Consider the following 19,168-nt stretch of genomic DNA (forward strand, 5'->3'; position numbering starts at 1 on the left):
GAGAGTCCAACAACATCTGCAGGGTCACAGGTTCTCACTTCTGGTGTTGGTAGTACTGCACTAGATGGTCTGACCCAATAGAAGGCAACTTCTGATGTTCTTGAGAGATAGGTGTTGGCTGCCATTAAGGCTGCTAGAAAGCACAAATCTGCCTTGGAACACAACTCTGCCAGGGTGCTTTGTAGCAGAAATCTCATCGTAATGGAAAGCACATTGTTCTTGTTCACCCCCTGTTCATTTTTGTAGAAAAGAGGTGCAGAAACTCACCATGAATGCCTCCCTCATCCTCTTAGAATGGCAATTGTGCCGACTTGAGAGGTGCTGGGACCCACCTGAGAGGTGCCTGAACTGAGTTCTGGTGAGTTCCCACTGAAAATAAGCCCTGGGGCTCGTTCAGGCAAACCCCCGGCTGGATTGGTCCCTGTGTTACACTGCTGACAAAGTAACATGGGACAGCCCTGCTCCACCAAATTGCTGCGGGGGGGGGGGGTGGCGGCTGGGGGTTGGGGGAATAATAGCATGCTCTCCAAGAGTCCCAATTTTCCAGGGACTGTCCCAGAATTACAGAAGCCATCATGGTTTCTGATTTGATCCCAGAATGTCCTGGTTTTCCTTTTTCCTCCCCTTCATGTCTCTCGTGTGTGTGTGTGTAGGTGCAAAAATGGAGTCCCCTAAACATTTTGTGAATCTTTGTACTTTTGTTCATTTACTGTATCTATTTTTCCCAATTTGAACTATAAAATGGTGATTTTCTTGAGTCAAAATGAGAGTACACCTATACATTTTAAAGAAAAAAGCCTGTTTATACTGAAAATAAAATACCTGCAGCAAATTAAGGAAATGATGAAGCTGGCATGCAAAGCCCTTCCTATAATTTTGAAGGGAAAATGTCAACAATCCACTTTAAATCCTTTAATTGCAATGCAAGAGCCAGCAACTTTTTTTAGAAAACATGTGGACTTTTTATTCCTTTGTTGTAAATTGAGCCTTACACAGCAAGTCTTTACATGTCTACTCAGAAGTAAGTCCCACTGTATTCAATGGCGTTTACTCTCAGGTAACTGGGTAAAGCCTGGGCAGTCTTACACTGCAATCCTAAGCATCTTTACTCAGAAAATCCCACTGTGTTCAATAGGGTTTACTCTCTGGTATGTTCCCAATCATTCTCACAGTTTCTGTCCTCCTCCTCCTCCTCTCCTGCCTTTTCCCCTCACAGAGACTCAAGGCAGCTTACGGCTAAAATTTTGTTTTATTCCATTTATCTGTGGAAGGTGTTGCACCCAATTCCTTCCCTCACACATCTTTTTCTTTACATCTTGTGAAGTAGGTGAGGCGAAGTAGGTGAGGCGGAGAGGTTGCAATTGGTTCGAGGTGACTGGTGTTGATGTGTATATGACCTCTATGTGAGCAAGGAGATCAAATGTGGGAGAAAGAGGGTGTCCCTATTTTCACCTGAGAAATGTTGGGGAGCATGTAATAGTTTCTTCTAGCATTTCCCCTTATTTTCCTGCTGCTTCAAGGAACTTTGCAGAGCTTATCATGTTTCTTAAGCAAAATGTAAAGCAGCCCCACCTCTCCCATGACCTGCATCAATGTTGGCTTTATGAGGTGACCAAGGTGGGTGGCAACACATTCTCAGAAGCTTGGGCTTCTGATGCACAGAGCATGTGGGTCTATCTATAGACTACACAAAGGCTTTCCCATATAATTCTTTAGAAAAATTCAGTCCAGACTGGAGCAGGAAAACGTAAATGTTTGTCAAGAAGAATTCAGTCCATGGAAAAGCAGTAAGGCTTTCTTTGAGCACCCTCTAATGGGGAACTGCACTTGGTGCAGGAGTTTAGGCTTGCTGTTTTATTAGAAAACAGTTACCACCTGCAAAATTACGTATTATGTTGTGACTTGTCTGCAACCTTTGGGTGAAATGCTGCAAGTAAATAAATAAGCAAATAAATTGTTTGGCAAGAAGCTGAGAGCTTTCCCCAACAACTTCTCTTTCTATGAGTGTGAGGGAGTGTCTAGAAATGCAAGCCAGCAAACCTGTTTTTATTTATTTAGCTGCTGAATTTATAAGCATCAGTCCTTGGGGGAATAATAGAATCAGAATCATAGAGGTGGAAGAGACCCAAAGGATCCGCTTGCCTAACCCCCTGCAATGCACAAAAGCAGGGAGCTTAGAGTTAAGAATAAAATCAGCTCACACTTTAGGAACCAAGGTTTTTGCTCATGAAGTTTGGGAGCTATTGAGAAGTTGGCTGCTCACATACATAGTGTTACTATTTATTGTGGATATTAGGGTTATTATTGCACCTTACCTCTACCTGGTGCAAAGAATGAAAGAGGTCCCTGCCCAGAGAGATTTCCATTTTTATATTTGGCAGAGGTGAGATGAACGTAAGATGGAGACGGAGGATGGCAGCTGGCAGCTGGCAAAGACATTTCAGAACCTGAGGTGGACCCCACCCTACCAGGGAAAAAAGGATGAAGGAAGATGTACAACAGTAACAAAGGGGAAAGATATATTGACATTGGGATTTGCTGCCTCTGTAGATCCTGCTGCCTGAAGCAGTTGCCTCACTTTGACTCTTGAGTGGGCTGGTCCTGGCATCTGGGGTGAAAGTAGTGGGGAAATGGGCATTTAAGTCAGCTGCATAATGTGTGGGCAGGCTGTACACTGCTTGAACATCACATGTGAAGTGTGCAGCTCAATGTGTGCACGCCTCAGCTTCTCTCCACCCTGTTGCCACCCATCTGCCTCCTTTCTCAGGCTTGACCCAGGAATGGAGTTGCGGCTGGTGGCGTTGGGTGTGAGGAAGCTGCCTGTCTCTGCAACTCCCTCGTGTGCTGGAGCCAGGCTCCAATGAGGGAGCCAGCTGTGGGGCACCTTGTCATGCCCCCTTAGAATAATGCACCTGGGGCCATGGCTCCCTCAGTCCCCCATGCTCCACCCCTAGTTCCAGGCCTATTTGGGAGCAGGGGATAAACATCCAGAAGGTGCCACGATAGTCACCCTGTTAAAAAGGGGACCCTAACTAAGCTGAAGAGCCGGATGGAGACACACACACACACACACACAGAGAGAGAGAGAGAGAGAGAGAGAGAGAGAGAGAGAGAGAGAGAGAGAGATGGCTCAGACTACTAGAGCAGAGGCAGGGTTGTTCTGCTCCCCAAGAGAGAGATTGTTGGGGCCCTTTTTGGCCAAGAAGCAGAGTGGGCAGTGGGCAGGACTCCTTTTGTTAAACTATGGAACTCACTCCCATAGGAGAGAGTGATAGCCACAAACCTAAACAGCTTCCAAAGAGGGTTAGACAAATTCATGGAGGAGAGGGCTATCAGTCATTAGCCATGATGGTTATACTCTGCCTCCATAGTTGGAAGCAGTAATGCTTCTGAATAGCAGTTGATGGAAGCCACAGGAGGGGAGGGGGCTCTTGTGCTCTGCCCCTGCTTGCTGGTTTCCCACAGTCACCAGGCTGACCACTAGGGGAACAGGATGTGGGGCGAAATAGGCCATTGGCCTGATCCAGATGACTCTCTTAGGTGCAATTTGAAGGAGGGCTGTTTGGTGCCGGGACAGGAATGTGGACATGCTGCTGGTGTCATGGGCTGGCTGGATGTGGAGTGGTGGTGGGAGGAACCAGCTGGGACCCCCCCCCCCCAGGGAAGAAGGCTTAGAGCCCAGGGAGTGGGGGTGGGACATGATGAGTGGTCAGAGGGAGCAGAGGGAGCAGACTGGGAGGAGAAGGTGTCAGAAACTGAAGAGGTAACAAGGTTTAGTGAACAGGAAGAGGCTCTGTCAGAGGGCAGTCCACAATCAGAGGCAGCAGTGGAAGCTGGAGAGGAGGGGGGGGGGCCAAGAGGCAGAGTGGAGTCAGGCTGCTAAAGAAGCCAGGGATTTCCCCCCTCCTCTTCCTGCAGTGACCAGCTTCCCTCCCCACTGGTCTCCCTGAACCTGCAGAGGTATGAAGAGGGCAGAGCAGAGACAAGGTGTTGGAGTCTCAGATTGCTTGGGAAGGACCTGGGGGAACAGGAGACTTAAGAGAGCTGCAGGAAGGCCTTGCAACTGCCTCATTGGGGCAAAACCTACTGGGCAGAGTTGCTGCGCTCACTAGGCCTGAGCTGTTTTGTTTCATTGAATCAAGAGTTAACTTCACAGATACCTTGTGAGCTTTCGCTGACCTGCTCCTAATACCCATTCTGACTGGTGGGTTGATAATCAGAACATCCAAGTCCTTGTTCCATTTCTTTCCTCCATTTCCCTTGTTTTCAAAGTTCACTGGACACAGAGTAATATCAGGAGGAATGACTGCCCCCCAGCCACCTTTGAGATATGTTGGTTGGTGATTCTTTCATTACTTCAGTGCCTGCTAAAAACTTGCATGTTCACCCAGCCATCTGCAGGTTGTTAGATTTTAGATAGTTTTATTGCTAGAAATCTGTAGGCTGTTCTGTGGTTTCAGTTACCACAGTTTTAGTGTTGAAGCTGGATGTACTTTTATTTACACAGTGTTGTGTTCAATGTTAGACTAGACCTATGGAAATGAATGGGTCTACTTTCAATACAATATTTGCTAGTATTGCACCCTGACCAAAAAACAGATGGTGGTGAGCAAGGTTGGCACGAGAAACATGTAGAGTTTTATAGATTATTATATTCTATTGCAAAGCTGGGGCAGGGGAGAAACTGAGGGCAGAAACAAAAGTGGGTGGAGCCATGAATGCAGCTCTTCCCTCTGGGTGGCAGCCCAGCCATGGGAAAGCCAAAGACTGCTATCCCCACCCCCACTGCTTTTTCTGGGGGTACTCAAGGGTATGCAGTGCCAGCGCTCCATCACCCACCCCATGAGTGTGATGCTTACTGTAACAACTTCATGGTTCTATATAAGTTCTATAAAAAAATAACACTGCCCACATCCCTCCATCCAGGCAAGCAAGTAGCATCATCCACATTCAAGACACATTCCAGCCAGGCAAAAGCACCCCCAATGAGGGTACAAGGGCAAGGCCAATGAGAGGTGTGAACAAGGGAAGAGTCCTGACTGACTGACAGGCTAGAAAGGGCTGAAGGGTCCTTTTCGGCCCACTGGGTTTGAGGTTCCTTGCCCCTGCTGTCAAAGGCTACTTTGGTTTGGACACATCTTGAGATACCCTTACCAAACTTGACATGAGGGTGCCCAATATGGGAGCAGCAAGGGTTCCTGAGGTGGGGGTGGAGAGCCTTGTTGCCATTTGGATGCCAGCACCATTTTGAATCAAGATGGTGGACCAAAATGTCACATCTGCATGATTCCACCTATCTGGGGGCATCATCAAACTTGGCATGGGGGTTCCCAAGAAGGGGGTGAGGATCTACATCAGTGTTTGAGTACCAGGCACCATGCTGAATCCAGATGGCAGACCAAAACATGATTTCACCCAATGTTTGGCATAGAATCATAGAATTGTAGAATTGGAAGTAACCCTGAGGATCATCTAGTTCCACCTCCTACAATGCAGGAATATGCAGCTGTCCCATACGGGGATTGAACCTGTGACCTTGGCATTATCAGCACCATCCTCTAACCAACTGAGCTACCCAGTCATTTACATGACAAGTCCAAACTCATAAATTCACCATCCATTTAAAAAAACATAGTATTTTTGGGTTTCTACAAATTCCTGGGCAGCACCAGGCACTCCCCACTAGTCTACCATAAATTAACTTTCATCTAAAGCAAAGCATGAGTGGTTTGGATTAGTTCCTTAGAATCACAGAGTTGGAAATTACACCCAAGGGTCATCTAGTCCAACCCCTTGCAATGCAGGAATCACAGATGAAGAATGCCTGACAGATGGCCATCCAACCTCTGTTCAAAAAACTTCTGATGGAGACTCCACCACCTTCCAAGGTTGTCCATTCCACTGTCAAACAGTCTTACTGTCTGTTGCTGTGAGATGGGAGGCTACACCAAATGGGAGGGATGTGAAGTAATTTTTTAAATATGCACAGAAGGGGGAATGTCTGAATCCCACATGGTAATTATTGTTACACCAGGAAACTGACACTTTCCTCCTCTGGAAGAATGCACAAGAGCACACTGTGTTTTTCTTAAAGTAAAAATTCCATTTTATTTGGCTTTCCAACAAGAACATTGCACACAAAAAGAGGCAGAATCTTCCACTGAGCATGTAAGGATTGCCTCCCTCTCCTTCTCCCTCTCTTTGGAATGTTAACTCCTTTGGCCTGATTACTTCTGCTGAGATTAGCTACTTGGGTAAAAGCCAAGCAAAGCCTGAGCCAAGGGAGGGAATAATACAAAAACAACCAACGGCATCCGCCTGGAGTAGACAGGATAGGGAAGATGAGTTAGCAAAGGCTATCGTGCCAATGGCTCTAGTTCTGCAAAGGAGATCAGGGCTGAAGCGGGATAAAAAAAGGGGGGGGAGCATATCTCGAGGCTGGAACTCTTTCCATTCCCATCACAGTTTTCAATCTTCTCCTCCGCACAGGTTCAGGAGTGCCCGCTGGTAATCGCCCTTTGTGTCTTGCTGTAAGGGGAATAGAAGGAAAGAGACATTAGGCCAAAACTCTCACTGTCAGGATCATCAGAACCCCCAAAACGATACAAGAAAGAAGGGAGGCTTCCATTCTGCGCCACTCCATGCAGGCAGCCATAAATTGTCCTGCTGTGTTTTTCAAAATTCCCCGTGTGTGTGTTCTTGCACCATGCCAAGAATTTCAGGGCATACTAGCAAGTTGGGGTGGGGGAGGGATTCCAAGGCTTGCGATGTACAAAAGGGAAAAACTGTTTTGTGGGGGTGGATTACCGAAAACAGCAGAATGAAGACTGAGTATGCTCAGTGGTCACAGAAGCCTGGCTTGGGGCGGGGGAGAGAAATGGGGAGTGGGAGAAATGGAGTGGCTGGGATCCTGAGCAGAAGCACGCCACACGGCCAGCATGGAATCGTAGAGTTGGAAGGGACCCAAGGATCATCTAGTCCAACCCCCTGCAAGGCAGGAATATGCAGTTGTCCCTTACAGGAATCAAACCTGCAACCTTGGCATTATCAGCGCCATGCTCAACACAACTGAGCTCTCCATGGGGTGATCTGATACTGTCTGCTCTGCTGTGACTGACAGGAGATCTGCTGCAACATGGCCACTCACCTGGATGAAGTAATACAGGGACTTCCCATATTTCCTCTTGAATTCACTCTTAATTTTCAGCATGTCCACCTCACTGCGGGAGACCATAATCCTGATCAGGACCTTGTCTCGGGTTCCTTTGCCCTGAAAAAAACAACAATTATTTTCTACAATTAAACTTCGCTGTTTAAATCAAACTTGATTGTTTGCAATGCATTTTTTGGGCGATGGGAATTGTTAGCAGTCAGTAAAATAACACAGATGGAATCCAGAGAGAAAAGAAATCCTAATAACACTTTACTGAGGAAAATGAAAAAAAGCAACATATAACTTGAGGAGAGGGAAAAACCAGAGCTTTCTTTCTTTTTTAAGGGCAGGCCTTGTTAAAAGCAGGATTAGGTTCAACTTAACATCCAGGGAGAAATTCTCTCACAGCTACACAGTCAGAGCATATGCATCTTCACCAAGGATCATGCAGCCTCCTTAGTTGCTAAGCAACACTTCCATACTTACTGAAAAATGAATTAACCCTTAAGTTTCAAATGGAATGATCAAGCCCCACTTGAGTCCTGACCCATCTCAGAATCCAGACTGAAAATAGGCATGGTTTCTGGGAGTGATTTAATGATATGACAACAACGTTATGGACATTTGGTGCAGGAAGCAGACACAGGCCTCTGGGGTGCTCCAAGAGAAATCCCCTCAGATGAGCGGGGGGCACACAGGATCACTGAGCAGAAGAGCTCGTGAACAGAATTAATCTCAATGGTGATTGCATAATAGGAGGGTGCTTTGGTGAATTGTGCCCCAGACCTGTGTTTGGGTATTTTACCTTCATTGAGTCGTACAATCGGTCCGCAAAATACAGCTGCTTGTTCTGAATGCATTGGACTGTGGAGAAAAAAGATGGACATGGGGTTAAAATACACACCTGTAATCAAACTGTTAAAAGTTTAAAAGTAGATAGCCCCCCCCCCACCGCCAAACACATTTCTGCTCCCTCCTGTCAAAAGGATTCTTTTGCTAAAAAATTAATAATATCCAGTTTTTAAACACTGCAGTGTCAGCCAATCAACACTGATTTAACTAATGGATATGAACATGCTCCTCTTAAGTTAAATAGCCCTAGCTGGTATACACACAACACCCCCCATACTATTTAAGAATTAGTGCCTGAATTTTTCCTCTTCCCTCCCTTTCCCAGTCCTTTTTAAAAAAGCTGCTGGAGGAGGGGAACGGAAAGGGGTTCTCAGAGCAGCCTCCAGGCAAAGAGTGGTACGGGCGCCCTGTCCAGCCCTGAGAGGGTGCACTCCTCCTGTCCAGGCAACCTCAGATGTTTTGTGGGGTGGAGGCACCAATACAGCTCCTTGCCAAGGGCACAAGGGACCCTAGGGACACCTCTGTCCAGGGCAAACCAGAAGCACCCAACTCCTGACCTTCCTCAACATCCTTTGCGATAGTCAACTCCTCTTGCCTCTGTCCATGTACTCACCGAGATTAACGAAGGCATTTTCCAGGTCTCCTTTCACTTCCTTCTTGATGCTCTCCAGCATATCGTAAGGGCTGTAGCTCTTGTACCTCTCAAACACTGCAAAGTTTAGTCAATGGAAACAGAAGGGTCAGGAGAAAGAAAAGAAAGTCACGCAGCACAGAGGCAACAAGGCAATAAGGGCCACCAACTGGGATGGCATTGAGAGAGGACTGGATGGACTTGTGGAGAATAGAGCTATAAATGGCTGCTAGCTCTGCTATGACAGCTATGGTCTGCCTCCATGACTGAAGAAGATTGGACCCATTCATGCAGGTGAAGACTACAAACCAGGATGGACATGCTCTGCCTCTACCTTCAGAAGCAGTCATGCTTCTGAATACTGTGGTACCTCGGGTTAAGTACTTAATTCGTTCCGGAGGTCCGTTCTTAACCTGAAACTATTCTTAACCTGAAGCACCACTTTAGCTAATGGGGCCTCCTGTTGCCGCTGCACCGCCGGAGCACGATTTCTGTTCTCATCCTGAACATAGCTGTCAACTTTTCCCTTTTCTTGCGAGGAATCCTATTCGGAATAATGGAATTTCCCTTTTAAAAAAGGGCAACGGTGACAGCTATGATCCTGAAGCAAAGTTCTTAACCCAAGGTACTATTTCTGGGTTAGCGGTGTCTGTAACCTGAAGCGTCTGTAACCTGAAGCATATGTAACCCGAGGCACCACTGTACTGGTTGCTGGAAACCACAGGAGGCAAGAATGACTCTTGAGCTCAGATCCTGCTTGGGGGTTTCTTACAGGGATCTGGCTGGCCTCTGAAAACAGGATGCTGGACCAGACTGGCCCCTTTGGCCTGATCCAGCAGGCTTCTCGTATGCTCTTAATCCGTATGCAAAGCATATGTTCCCCCTCTGAGCTATGGGTGCAATCGTGAAACCAAAGATCAGTAGTGGAGCAAATCCTTGCTTCTCCTCTAGTCATAACCTGGCCAGCAGAGAACGCCACAAGCAAGTGAAAAGGAGCCTCCATCATCAGACCTGAACAGGTAAGGGCTTCACCCTCCCACACCTCTGGAGCAGCCTGGAGTTGCATGTTACCTTTCTGGAGGTGGGGGACACTCCTTTCAGTCATGATGTTGATCCACTTGGGCACGTCCGTTCCCTTTCTCTTCACACCAGCATCATACAAGTCCTGCAGTTGGGATGAAAAAGTTTTGTGTCAGATACCTGGCCACTGCCATGGCAGCAGAGTTACAGGACTCCCGGCACTTTTCCTCCAAAGAACCCACTTACGGATAGTTTCACTTTATTGTATTGAGAATATTGCTGGGGTGGTTTGGATCGATAACAGGCTTCCTCAACCTTGGCCCTCCAGATGTTTTTTTTTTTTTTTTGAGACTACAATTCCCATCATCCCTGACCACTGGTCCTGCTAGCTAGGGATCATGGGAGTTGTAGGCCAAGAACATCTTGAGGGCTGAGGTTGAGGAAGCCTGGTCTACAACCTGGCTATCAGCAAGGGCTCACAGCAGGTCAAATACTTCTGGAGCGCGTGAGCACTGCGACAGACTGAGCATGTTGTGAGCTGGTACAGTTGAAGTGCACTTGTCTGCTCAGATACTGTGGAGCAGTTGACACTTTGCACACCTGGGGAGGCCGGAGGCAGCTTTTCAACAGGCCCTCATACGAGGTGAAAAGAGGTCAGCATTCAGCATTACGTACCCTGGCATCTTGATCAATCAGCTCGTAATCAACCACGGAAGCATCCTCATTTCTCCTTCCCTTTTAAAGAAGAAAAACAAGCACTTGTTTCAGATATACAACCACTGAACACTTCTTGCTCCAGGATTCATTGAGAAGAGAAGTAAGCAGAATATTACGAACTCCCTTGCCTGGATTTATGGACTGGGGACAGCTTTACAGTCATGAGGACTACAGCCTTTGATATATCTAGTTATGAGCTGTGGACATTAGGGAGCATCTGTATTTTAGGTGTTTCAACTTTTGTACCATTTGTTGCAGATCACTGGAGCTTGTTTCTCAGAGCACATACTGTGGTAATATAATGCTAGCGGTGGTTGGTCGGCGCGGGGGGGGGGTGTTGACATTATGGTTATTGGCTCTCAAGGGTGAAGTGAATCCTTAAGATCTGGCCATAAGAGCCATAAGAGCTAATTTCAAATTCTGTGTGGCATCCCTTACACATTTAGGCCACAGTCATTTATTTATTTATTTTATGAAATTCATATGCCATTGGATTCTAAGAAAAAACCTCAAAGCGGTTTGTAATAATAATTCTACACTGCCCTTCCTCCAAGGATCACAGGGTGGTTTACGATATAAAAATACATAACATTACATATCTTTATGTGCCAGGCAAAAACATTCCTTTTCTCCCAGGCCTTTGGCTAATTAAACAATCTACGGCCTTTTAAACTGAGTGGGATGTGTGTTACTGTTTTTGTTTGTTACTGAAACAATAACACACATACACTCCTCACAGTTTAAAAGGCCATAGATTGTTTAATTAGCCAAAGCCCTGAGAGAAGAGGAATGTTTTTGCCTGGTATCTAAAGATGGGTAATGAAGGTGCCAGACAAGCCTCCCTGGGGAAATAATTCCACAAGTGGGGAGCCACCACAGAAAAGGCCCGTTCTCAGCTTGTTACTCTCCAGACCTCTTGGAGAGGAGGCCCATGAAGAAGGGACTTGGATCGTGATTGCAGGGTCCGGGTTGGTTCATAAAACAATACAATTTTCAATGAAGACATTTAAAAGCAGCTATTTAAAACATTCAAAAAATAACTAAAATCAGTGATAAGCTAAAAACAGATTAAAACATACAACACCACCACTCTGGACAGGTTTGTCTAAACAAAAATGTTTTTAGCAGGTGCTGAAAAAGGTACAGTGCAGGTGCCTGTCAGATGTCAATAGGCAGGGAGTTCCAAAGTGCAAGTGCTGCCAAACTAGAACATCGAGTTCTTACCATGACTTGCAGCAAACACTTAAGTTAAAATAACCAGAGGAAAAAGGGAGCTGGACCAGAAGAGTCTTACCTTGGCTAAAGCCACCATCAACTTGCGGAAATCGCCAGATGTATCTGAGATGATGTCTTTTTCCAATTCAGTCTTGTACACTAAAAAAAAAGAAGTAAAGGAAGATTGGTAAAGCCGGCTCTATTACTAACATTTCTGAAGCCCAGTTCAGCCATAATGAAAAATCATGATTTGCTGTTATAAAAACAAGCCCAATCCTAGTTTTTTAGCTATACACAGTTAGAAGAAAAGTTTCCTGAGTTCAGACAAAAGAGGAAACTACAGTTCAAAAATCAAACAAGAAATTCTCACCCTCCCCTCCTTCACATTGAATAGGAATAAACTGCAAAACCTCTGCTTTCAAACCACAGTAACTCATTACATACGAACTCTGGAAACTGTGGCTTGTCCCAACTGCGGTTTGTTAAAGTAGAATCAAGCTGTGACAGATCATGCAAGCTGGGTGCCCACATAGGCTTGTTTTTACAGTGACAAAAAAGGTTCGTCACTATGACTGACCCAGACTTTTAATTTCTGTTTTCTAATTGTTTTCAAAGAGATCATTCTTTTTCCTTTTTTCTAAGGGACTGAGACTTGCTAAGCAGAGATGTCTGGTTGTGAAAGGATGGTAAGGGTCTTGGAAAGCAGGGCAGCAAGAGACATTGCAAGGTGCTTCATTTTCAAAGAGCGTGAAGTTAGGAACCCTCAACCAAAAATAAAGGACAGCAAAAAGTCTCATAGTACCCTAAAGACTAAGACCCCAAACCCTTGGTTGCTTTTGTTGCTTCTAACTGGCAGAGCAATCCTGTCCAGATCCACTCAGAAGCAAGTCCCAGTTACTTATCCTCTGGAAGCTCAAGCCAAGTTGTCAAAAGGAAAAGCTGGGCTTAAGACCCATATACATGCTTTCTTCATCCTAGATCTCAGTGCGGAATTTGGCCCTATGTGGAAGTCAGTCTTTGTATGAAACAAAAATCAAGTGTCTAGCACAAGTGTCTGTGAAGGTCTCAGAAACTGAAGAGGGCATCCTGTGATCAAATATTCATGCTTCTGTAGCACATATCCCTCTCTGTCCCTTCCAGTGGCTTCTTGTGTCCACCCCCCCCCAGACTCCCCATCTCCACAGGACCCTCCTGAACCTAGAACTGTGTGGGGTTCACTGTCCTTCCAACTAAAGAAGCAATGGCCTGCAGAACTTTCATCAACTCACTTGTGCCCCACCCATTTCCTAAAACATTAAAAGCCCCAAGCACTACTCATTAAGAAGCAACATCATCACATAAATATTTATTTTAAAAGCCAATTAATGCAGCCACCACCAGCTTTGCACAATCTCACCTCCTCCTAACTCTTGCTTCGTTAAAACAAGGAAGGACTTTCATGAGATCTAAGAATGGCCCAGCAAATTAGGCACTCTTTCCCTACCACTGCATCTGGTGCGAAAATTGAAATACTTTGGGACATTTTACACCTCACTTTTAGGCCTGAAAAATAAGTTACCCTTGCTCTGTTTTCTGACATTTATACCGTACATTTCTTCTGTCATGGAATCTAAGGCAGCATACATCCGGTTCCCAGGAGGTCACCCATCCAGGAACTGACCAGACACTTAGCTTCAGCAAGGCAGTGGCCTCACATGCCCTGAGTACTTACCCTGGGACCTCCCCGACTACACCTCTGTGACTGCAAATGAGCTTCTGAGCCTATTACCACAAAATGCTTGGTGTCGCTGGACCCATCAATCAAGGTATCATCAGGTCAATCCTCAAATCATTCTGAGGGCAATTTATCTAAGGACAGATCCACACCATACAGCCCTCCTGGTCAACTTACTTTCCCTGTAGGCTCTGTTGATTGCGTGCAGCTCCGGGTTTGTCCGTGAACAGATTATCTCAATGAGCGTGTCTTCGTCAGTTCCCAGACCCTGAAATGCAAGCGGAAATGGACATCTTGATAGGTACACATACTCAGTGAGATGAGATTTTAACAAAAAAAAGTGTGGCTTCTGCTTGTTATCAAAATAAAAATGTTATGAGGGAGTAGGGCCAGCCCAAGGCATTTTGCTGCCTGAGGCAAATTACAAGATGGCACCTTCCCCCCATTCCCCATACAGAAGCCAGCTAGACTGAGGCAGTTGAGTTACTGCCACAACAACCATGATATGTCATCCTCCACAGCATGAGGGCAGCAGGCTAGCTTAGGGGAACTGGTCCCCCAATATATGCTGCCTGAGACAGTTGCCTCACTCTGCCTAGAGGTAGGGCCCTGTGTGAGGAAAATACCCTACTCGAACTGCTTTTAACAGTGAGTTTCAGAATACTGCTCTTGTTTGCTGCCTTCATTGCAGAATTGTGTCCTGTTCAGACAGACCAACAAAAATCTATTCCAAGGCTGAAAATGAATTCTGAAGGAGAGCACTCACACAGGACATTCCCTGCCTTCACTGGTTCTAATTTAAAGGAGAAGTAGAGCTGGGTATCATCTGCAAACTGGTGAACACCAAGCCCAAACCCCCGATGATCTCTCCCAGCAACTTCATATAGATGTTAAAAAACATGGGGGAGAGGACAGAACCCTGAGGCACCCCACAAGTGAGAGCCCAGGGGTCTGAACACTCATCCCCCATCACCACTTTCTGGTCATGGCCCAGGAGGAAGGAGTGGATCCACTGTGTAACAGTGGCCTTAGCTCCTAACACACACACACCCCAATGGTCCAGAAAGATACCATGACTAATGGTATCAAAGGCTGCTGAGAGATCCAGCAGAACTAGGAAACAGCTTTCACCTCTGTCACTAGACTGCCAGAGATCATTGACCAGCGCGACCAAGGTGGTTTCAGTCCCATGATTGGGCCTGAATTCTGACTGAAAGGGAGCCAAATGGTTCGCATCCTCCAGACATGCCTGGAGTTGTTCAGCAACCACCCACTGAATTGCCTTGCCCAGGAATTGAAGGTCTGAAATTGGGTAATAATTGGCGAAAATGGCTGGGTCCAATGATGGGTTTTTAAAGAAGCTGTTTAATGACTGCTTTTTTAAGGGGGTCTGGGAAGACTCACTCACAGAGGGGAACATTCACCACCCCACAAAGCCCATTGCGGGTTCACTTTTATGAGGAGACAGGTGGTTGGTTTCACTCGTCCAAGCAGCCTGTCCACATCCTTGTAGGTAACAGACTGAAATTGATCCCCTACAACTTGGGATTATAAGCAGAAATGAACAGGAAAGATTTTCACCCTATAACAAGCACAGTGCCCAGACACACTGCATCTCAAAATTGTTTTTACAAAAAAGAAGGGGGGGAGCAGGAATCAATATACAGGGGAGCCTTTTAAAAATAGACGAAGACATTTTATTATCCCTGTTAATAGCAAAGAACAGAAATACGTTTTGCATGACAGACCAATATTCAGATTTCATATATTTTGAACAATCTGAGTGAGTTCAAGGGACATATATTATAAAATATAAATTTCAAAGTGTGAGGGGTTTTTTTAATGATCAAAGTTCAAGATTTAATCAGCAGATTTTTCTCCCTTGCACGCTGAACATATAAAACTGAATACAAAAATATGGCTTTGAACTAAAAGTTGAATTAACTGGGAGTAAAGTGTAAATCAATTATGAAGCTGTTAATACAATAAGAAAATTACTAATCCACATGAAAAGGGATCAGGTGTTAATTAAACTCTTTGGGAACTCAATGACCCTCCCTGGTACAGTTCAGTCAAAACAATCCCCGCCAAAGGCCTGGAAACAAGATCGTTAATTTTTGTTCCGTTCCAGTTCCATCAGGCATCATTTATAAAGCAGCTCTGGCTGCAAGGATGTTGGAGAACTTTTAAGGAAAGAGCATAATTAAAGAGACTTATTTTATGTGCCTCTTTAACAAAAAACAAGAATAACGCAACCTTTGACTTCAGAATTAGATGCATAATTGATAAATGAAGTGCTTTCAACCATGTTACTCATTTAATTTCCTTGGTTTTCTACTGCAACATGGCTCTAGGGACTAAGACAGAAATGAAATAGAAAAGGGGAGGGGAACGCCCTTTGGAAATGATGGGGCGCAAGATACTTTTCCGTGTCAAAATATTTAAAATTCAACTCCAGGATGAGCAGCGTACACTGGGGAGTCCATGCGGCCCCTCGCAATGCTCCCGGTCTCCCACTCCCATCCGCCACAGCCGATGTTCAGGAGTATTAGGAAACCAGCAATGTCAAGGAGGCCACACCTTCTGCATCCCTTGTAGAAACTGAGCTTGCCACATGTTCAAACTGCTGCTGGATTGTAGTGGCACTGGTGGTAGTGCATGAACAACAGAATGCTCCTGCACATATTTTTCTGGCGTGTAGGAAACGAGATGTTGGGCAGAAAAACTGTTGCCTTGTCTTCCTCCTGACACGCGAGTTCTCCATTCTACTGTTCTCCCTGTTTAAACTGTAAGTTCCACGAGGCAGAGATCTGTTCATTTGCTTATGTCAACATGCCATGCAGAGAATCATAGCATTGTGGAGTTGGAAGGACACAAAAGGGCCATCTAGTCCAACCCCCTGTAGTGAAAGTTGTGACAGTGTCTTTTTTTAAAAAAAAAATTTAAATATTTTTTGATTTACAAAAGTGTGTGCAATATCTTTCTCTCGTATTTTTTCCCCCTATGTAACATTTTTACAAATCAGTTTCATTTGTTGAGACATTAGTAAGAAAAGAGGGAATGAGGGGGAGGGGGGAGAGGTGGGGGGGTCGGGTGGCAATGTTTCTATTTTATGTTGTGACAGTGTTGCAAAAAACAAATACTGGGAGTTTTCTAGCCTGTAAGGAAGGGAAAGAGCTTCCACAATTGTGACATGGAAGCCCCCAAGATTTCAAAGGCTGGTTGTTTTTCAGAAAACATGTTTTACATTGTTTGCTCTCCAGTCCAACTCGAAAAGATTTTTCAAATAGAAGATCAGTGTGGCACATGGTGATTTGGGTGCTGGATGAGGAACAAGGAGGCCCAGATTCAAATCGCTGGGTGGTCAGGGGCCTGTCAGTATCTCCCAATCTGCCCAACTTTGCAAGGCTGTCGTGAGGATAAAATGGGGGGTCGACTTTCCTAAAACCTTGTCCCAGGCGCAGGAGAAGGATGTGCAGTGGTTGCTCCACAACATAAAGAGAAGTGCCAGCCATGATAAATGTGTAGAAAAAGGGCTAGGAAGCATTTGAACAAAGCTTTGAGGCACAGCAGGCTACCGCAGAAAACAGTGTGGCAAACTGTTAATAAAGAAGTTAAAAGCTCCATTTGGCAACAGTGCTGAGCTGAGACAGCAGAGGGCAGCATTGGATAAAGAAAAAGAGGAGGCAGAACTCTGTGTACTGACTAAAGCAATCCAGGAGTGCGGGTGAAGTTTAGGGGACAGGAAAATCAAAGTCCTGCCCGTGTCGTGAGACTGAGGAGTGGAACACTTCTACACGAAACAGATCGCAGGCTGGAGAGCTCAAGAGTTGATCTTTACAAAAGATGGCATTCAATTATGTTCTGCTCAGAGCAGAGCCACTGAAATTAATTAACCTACATTTGTCATGCCTATGAATTTCAATGTGTCTGCACTGCATAGGACTTGGTTGAGTACCACCCACAGGACCAAAAATGCCTAACTGATATGATGGGCTTGAGTGAGGGGCGGTGATGGAATCCCTTCCATTTCAGTTTCTCATTTTCCCCAAGTTTAAAGTCAGTTTGGCCCATTTCTGCATCAGTTTTGAGATTTTTTTAAAAAATGCACAAAAATGTAAGTTTTCACGCATAATTTCTCTGAGAATACCCATTTTGTGCAATACGCAGGCTTTTTGCAAGTCATTTCCCCTGGCATAATCTGTTTTTGCATGTCACCTTCACTAATACACACTTTCCCCAAACATACACATTTTTGCGTTGGAGAACAGCATCACAAAATTAGGAGAAGTGCGAATTTTGAAACATGTCAGTTCAGTTCCTAGTTTGGGAGCTGAGAATTAGGTGGGGACCAAAATCTCACTCCCCCCTCCCTACTGGCACTGGCAGCTGAGTGGTGATGGGGAAACAACAGATCTTTAAAGAGTCAGCATGCTGTAGCGGTTAGAGTGTTGGACTAGGACCTGGGAGAGCAGGGTTCAAATCCCCGCTCGGCTGTGAATGTCACAAATCTCTCAAGTCTGACCACAGATGCCCCCTTGAGCTTCTTGGGGAAAGGCGTGATATAAACATGATGAACAAATACTAATATTTCAAACACTAATTTTAACAGCAACTCCAACGCTGACTGTTGTGGATGCAGCAGCATTTGGAGCCAGTTTGGAGCAAGAGTGGGAACTGGAGCCAACTCTGGTGTGGAGACTTACTGGACTGAAAAAATGTTGATGTGGGGACCATGGAAGAGTTGGCACGGGGAAGTCAGCCCTCTTTTCTGCAAGGGCACTTGAGTGCAGCTGAGTATGGATCAGGAAAGAAACTGGATTTCTCTCACTCCATCAGAACAAAGGGGCAGAGAACCTTCAGCTCTCCAGATTAACTACAACTGCCATCATCCTTTAGAACTGGCCACAAATGCTGATGAAGCCCAGTGACATCTGATGGGCACCAGGCTTCTCACCTGGATCCTGTTCAGTGTCCATAGCACACAGTCATCTGAATTACACGAGCAATCTAGGCGCTGAAACGTGGGCATCATCCTGAGCTCAGTCAGTAGAACAGGAGGCTCTTAATCTTAGGGTTGTGGATTCCAGCCCCACGTTGGGGAAAAGATTTCTGTATTGTGAAGGGGGTTGGACTAGATGACCCTTGTGGTCCCTTCAATAAAGGAAGGTTTTCTTTGACAGTGAGAGCTGAGAGATTGAGAAGGGTTTCAGTGATGGAGACAAGCATCAAAGATGAACCTTTTGGCGGTTCCTCATTTCACATACCTTCATGGACGCTTTCAGTTCAGAAGCATCATACTGAGCCGGTGTCTTCAGCAGACCCAGGATAGTAGTCTCCAGGTGCCCAGACAGAGCAGACTTCAGAGCTGCAGAGAGCTCCTGAAGACAAGAAAGAGGGTGACAAAGTTAGTACCTATTTCAGATATCTGGGTGCTTGCTCCTCTGACTGACTGAAGTCTTTAAATCTGTTGTTTTTCCCTACTGATTTGCAGAGGAGACACAGTGGTCTTTTGGAAGTGATCAAAATCTTTCTATTTAAAGGTAAATGACAACCCAATACCTTGTTATATTCTACCATCCAAGAAGGTAAACGAGTTTTGTGTAAAAAAAAAGTAAGAGAACATGTAATTTTGAGCACACAAACTAAATTCACACTCATAAACCTATTAGGAAAATGTTCATTCAGGATGCAATGGACAGATTTAAAAGAGACAAGATTCTGTGGGGGGCAAAGACGATTTAAGTGGTGGGACATTTCTCTCCCTTTTCTCTCTCATAAAATGTAAATCCCCAGCCTTCAAAACAAACAGGACCACCTTCTTGATCCCAAAGAACATTAACTGACTTGCCATTTGCAATGTCGT

The 19,168-nt window shown here is 45.4% G+C and overlaps 1 protein-coding gene across 1 annotated transcript in view; it reads right to left on the reverse strand.

The window, feature by feature from the left end:
- Window positions 1-6,082: 6,082 nt before the first annotated feature.
- ANXA2 (annexin A2) overlaps window positions 6,083-19,168 on the reverse strand; it is a 34,476-nt gene continuing 21,390 nt past the window's right edge. The window contains exons 5-13 of the mRNA XM_081839364.1: window positions 18,570-18,683; window positions 13,480-13,570; window positions 11,668-11,747; window positions 10,332-10,391; window positions 9,708-9,801; window positions 8,619-8,714; window positions 7,959-8,017; window positions 7,148-7,270; window positions 6,083-6,528 (exon numbers count right to left, since the gene is read on the reverse strand). Of these exons, the coding sequence (XP_081695490.1) occupies window positions 6,469-6,528; window positions 7,148-7,270; window positions 7,959-8,017; window positions 8,619-8,714; window positions 9,708-9,801; window positions 10,332-10,391; window positions 11,668-11,747; window positions 13,480-13,570; window positions 18,570-18,683 (777 nt within the window). The 3' untranslated portion in view covers window positions 6,083-6,468. The remainder of the gene's footprint in view (window positions 6,529-7,147; window positions 7,271-7,958; window positions 8,018-8,618; window positions 8,715-9,707; window positions 9,802-10,331; window positions 10,392-11,667; window positions 11,748-13,479; window positions 13,571-18,569; window positions 18,684-19,168) is intronic.

The sequence above is a fragment of the Podarcis erhardii genome, assembly GCF_964252035.2.
Source record: "Podarcis erhardii genome assembly, chromosome: 14".
Taxonomy (NCBI): Eukaryota; Metazoa; Chordata; class Lepidosauria; order Squamata; family Lacertidae; genus Podarcis; species Podarcis erhardii.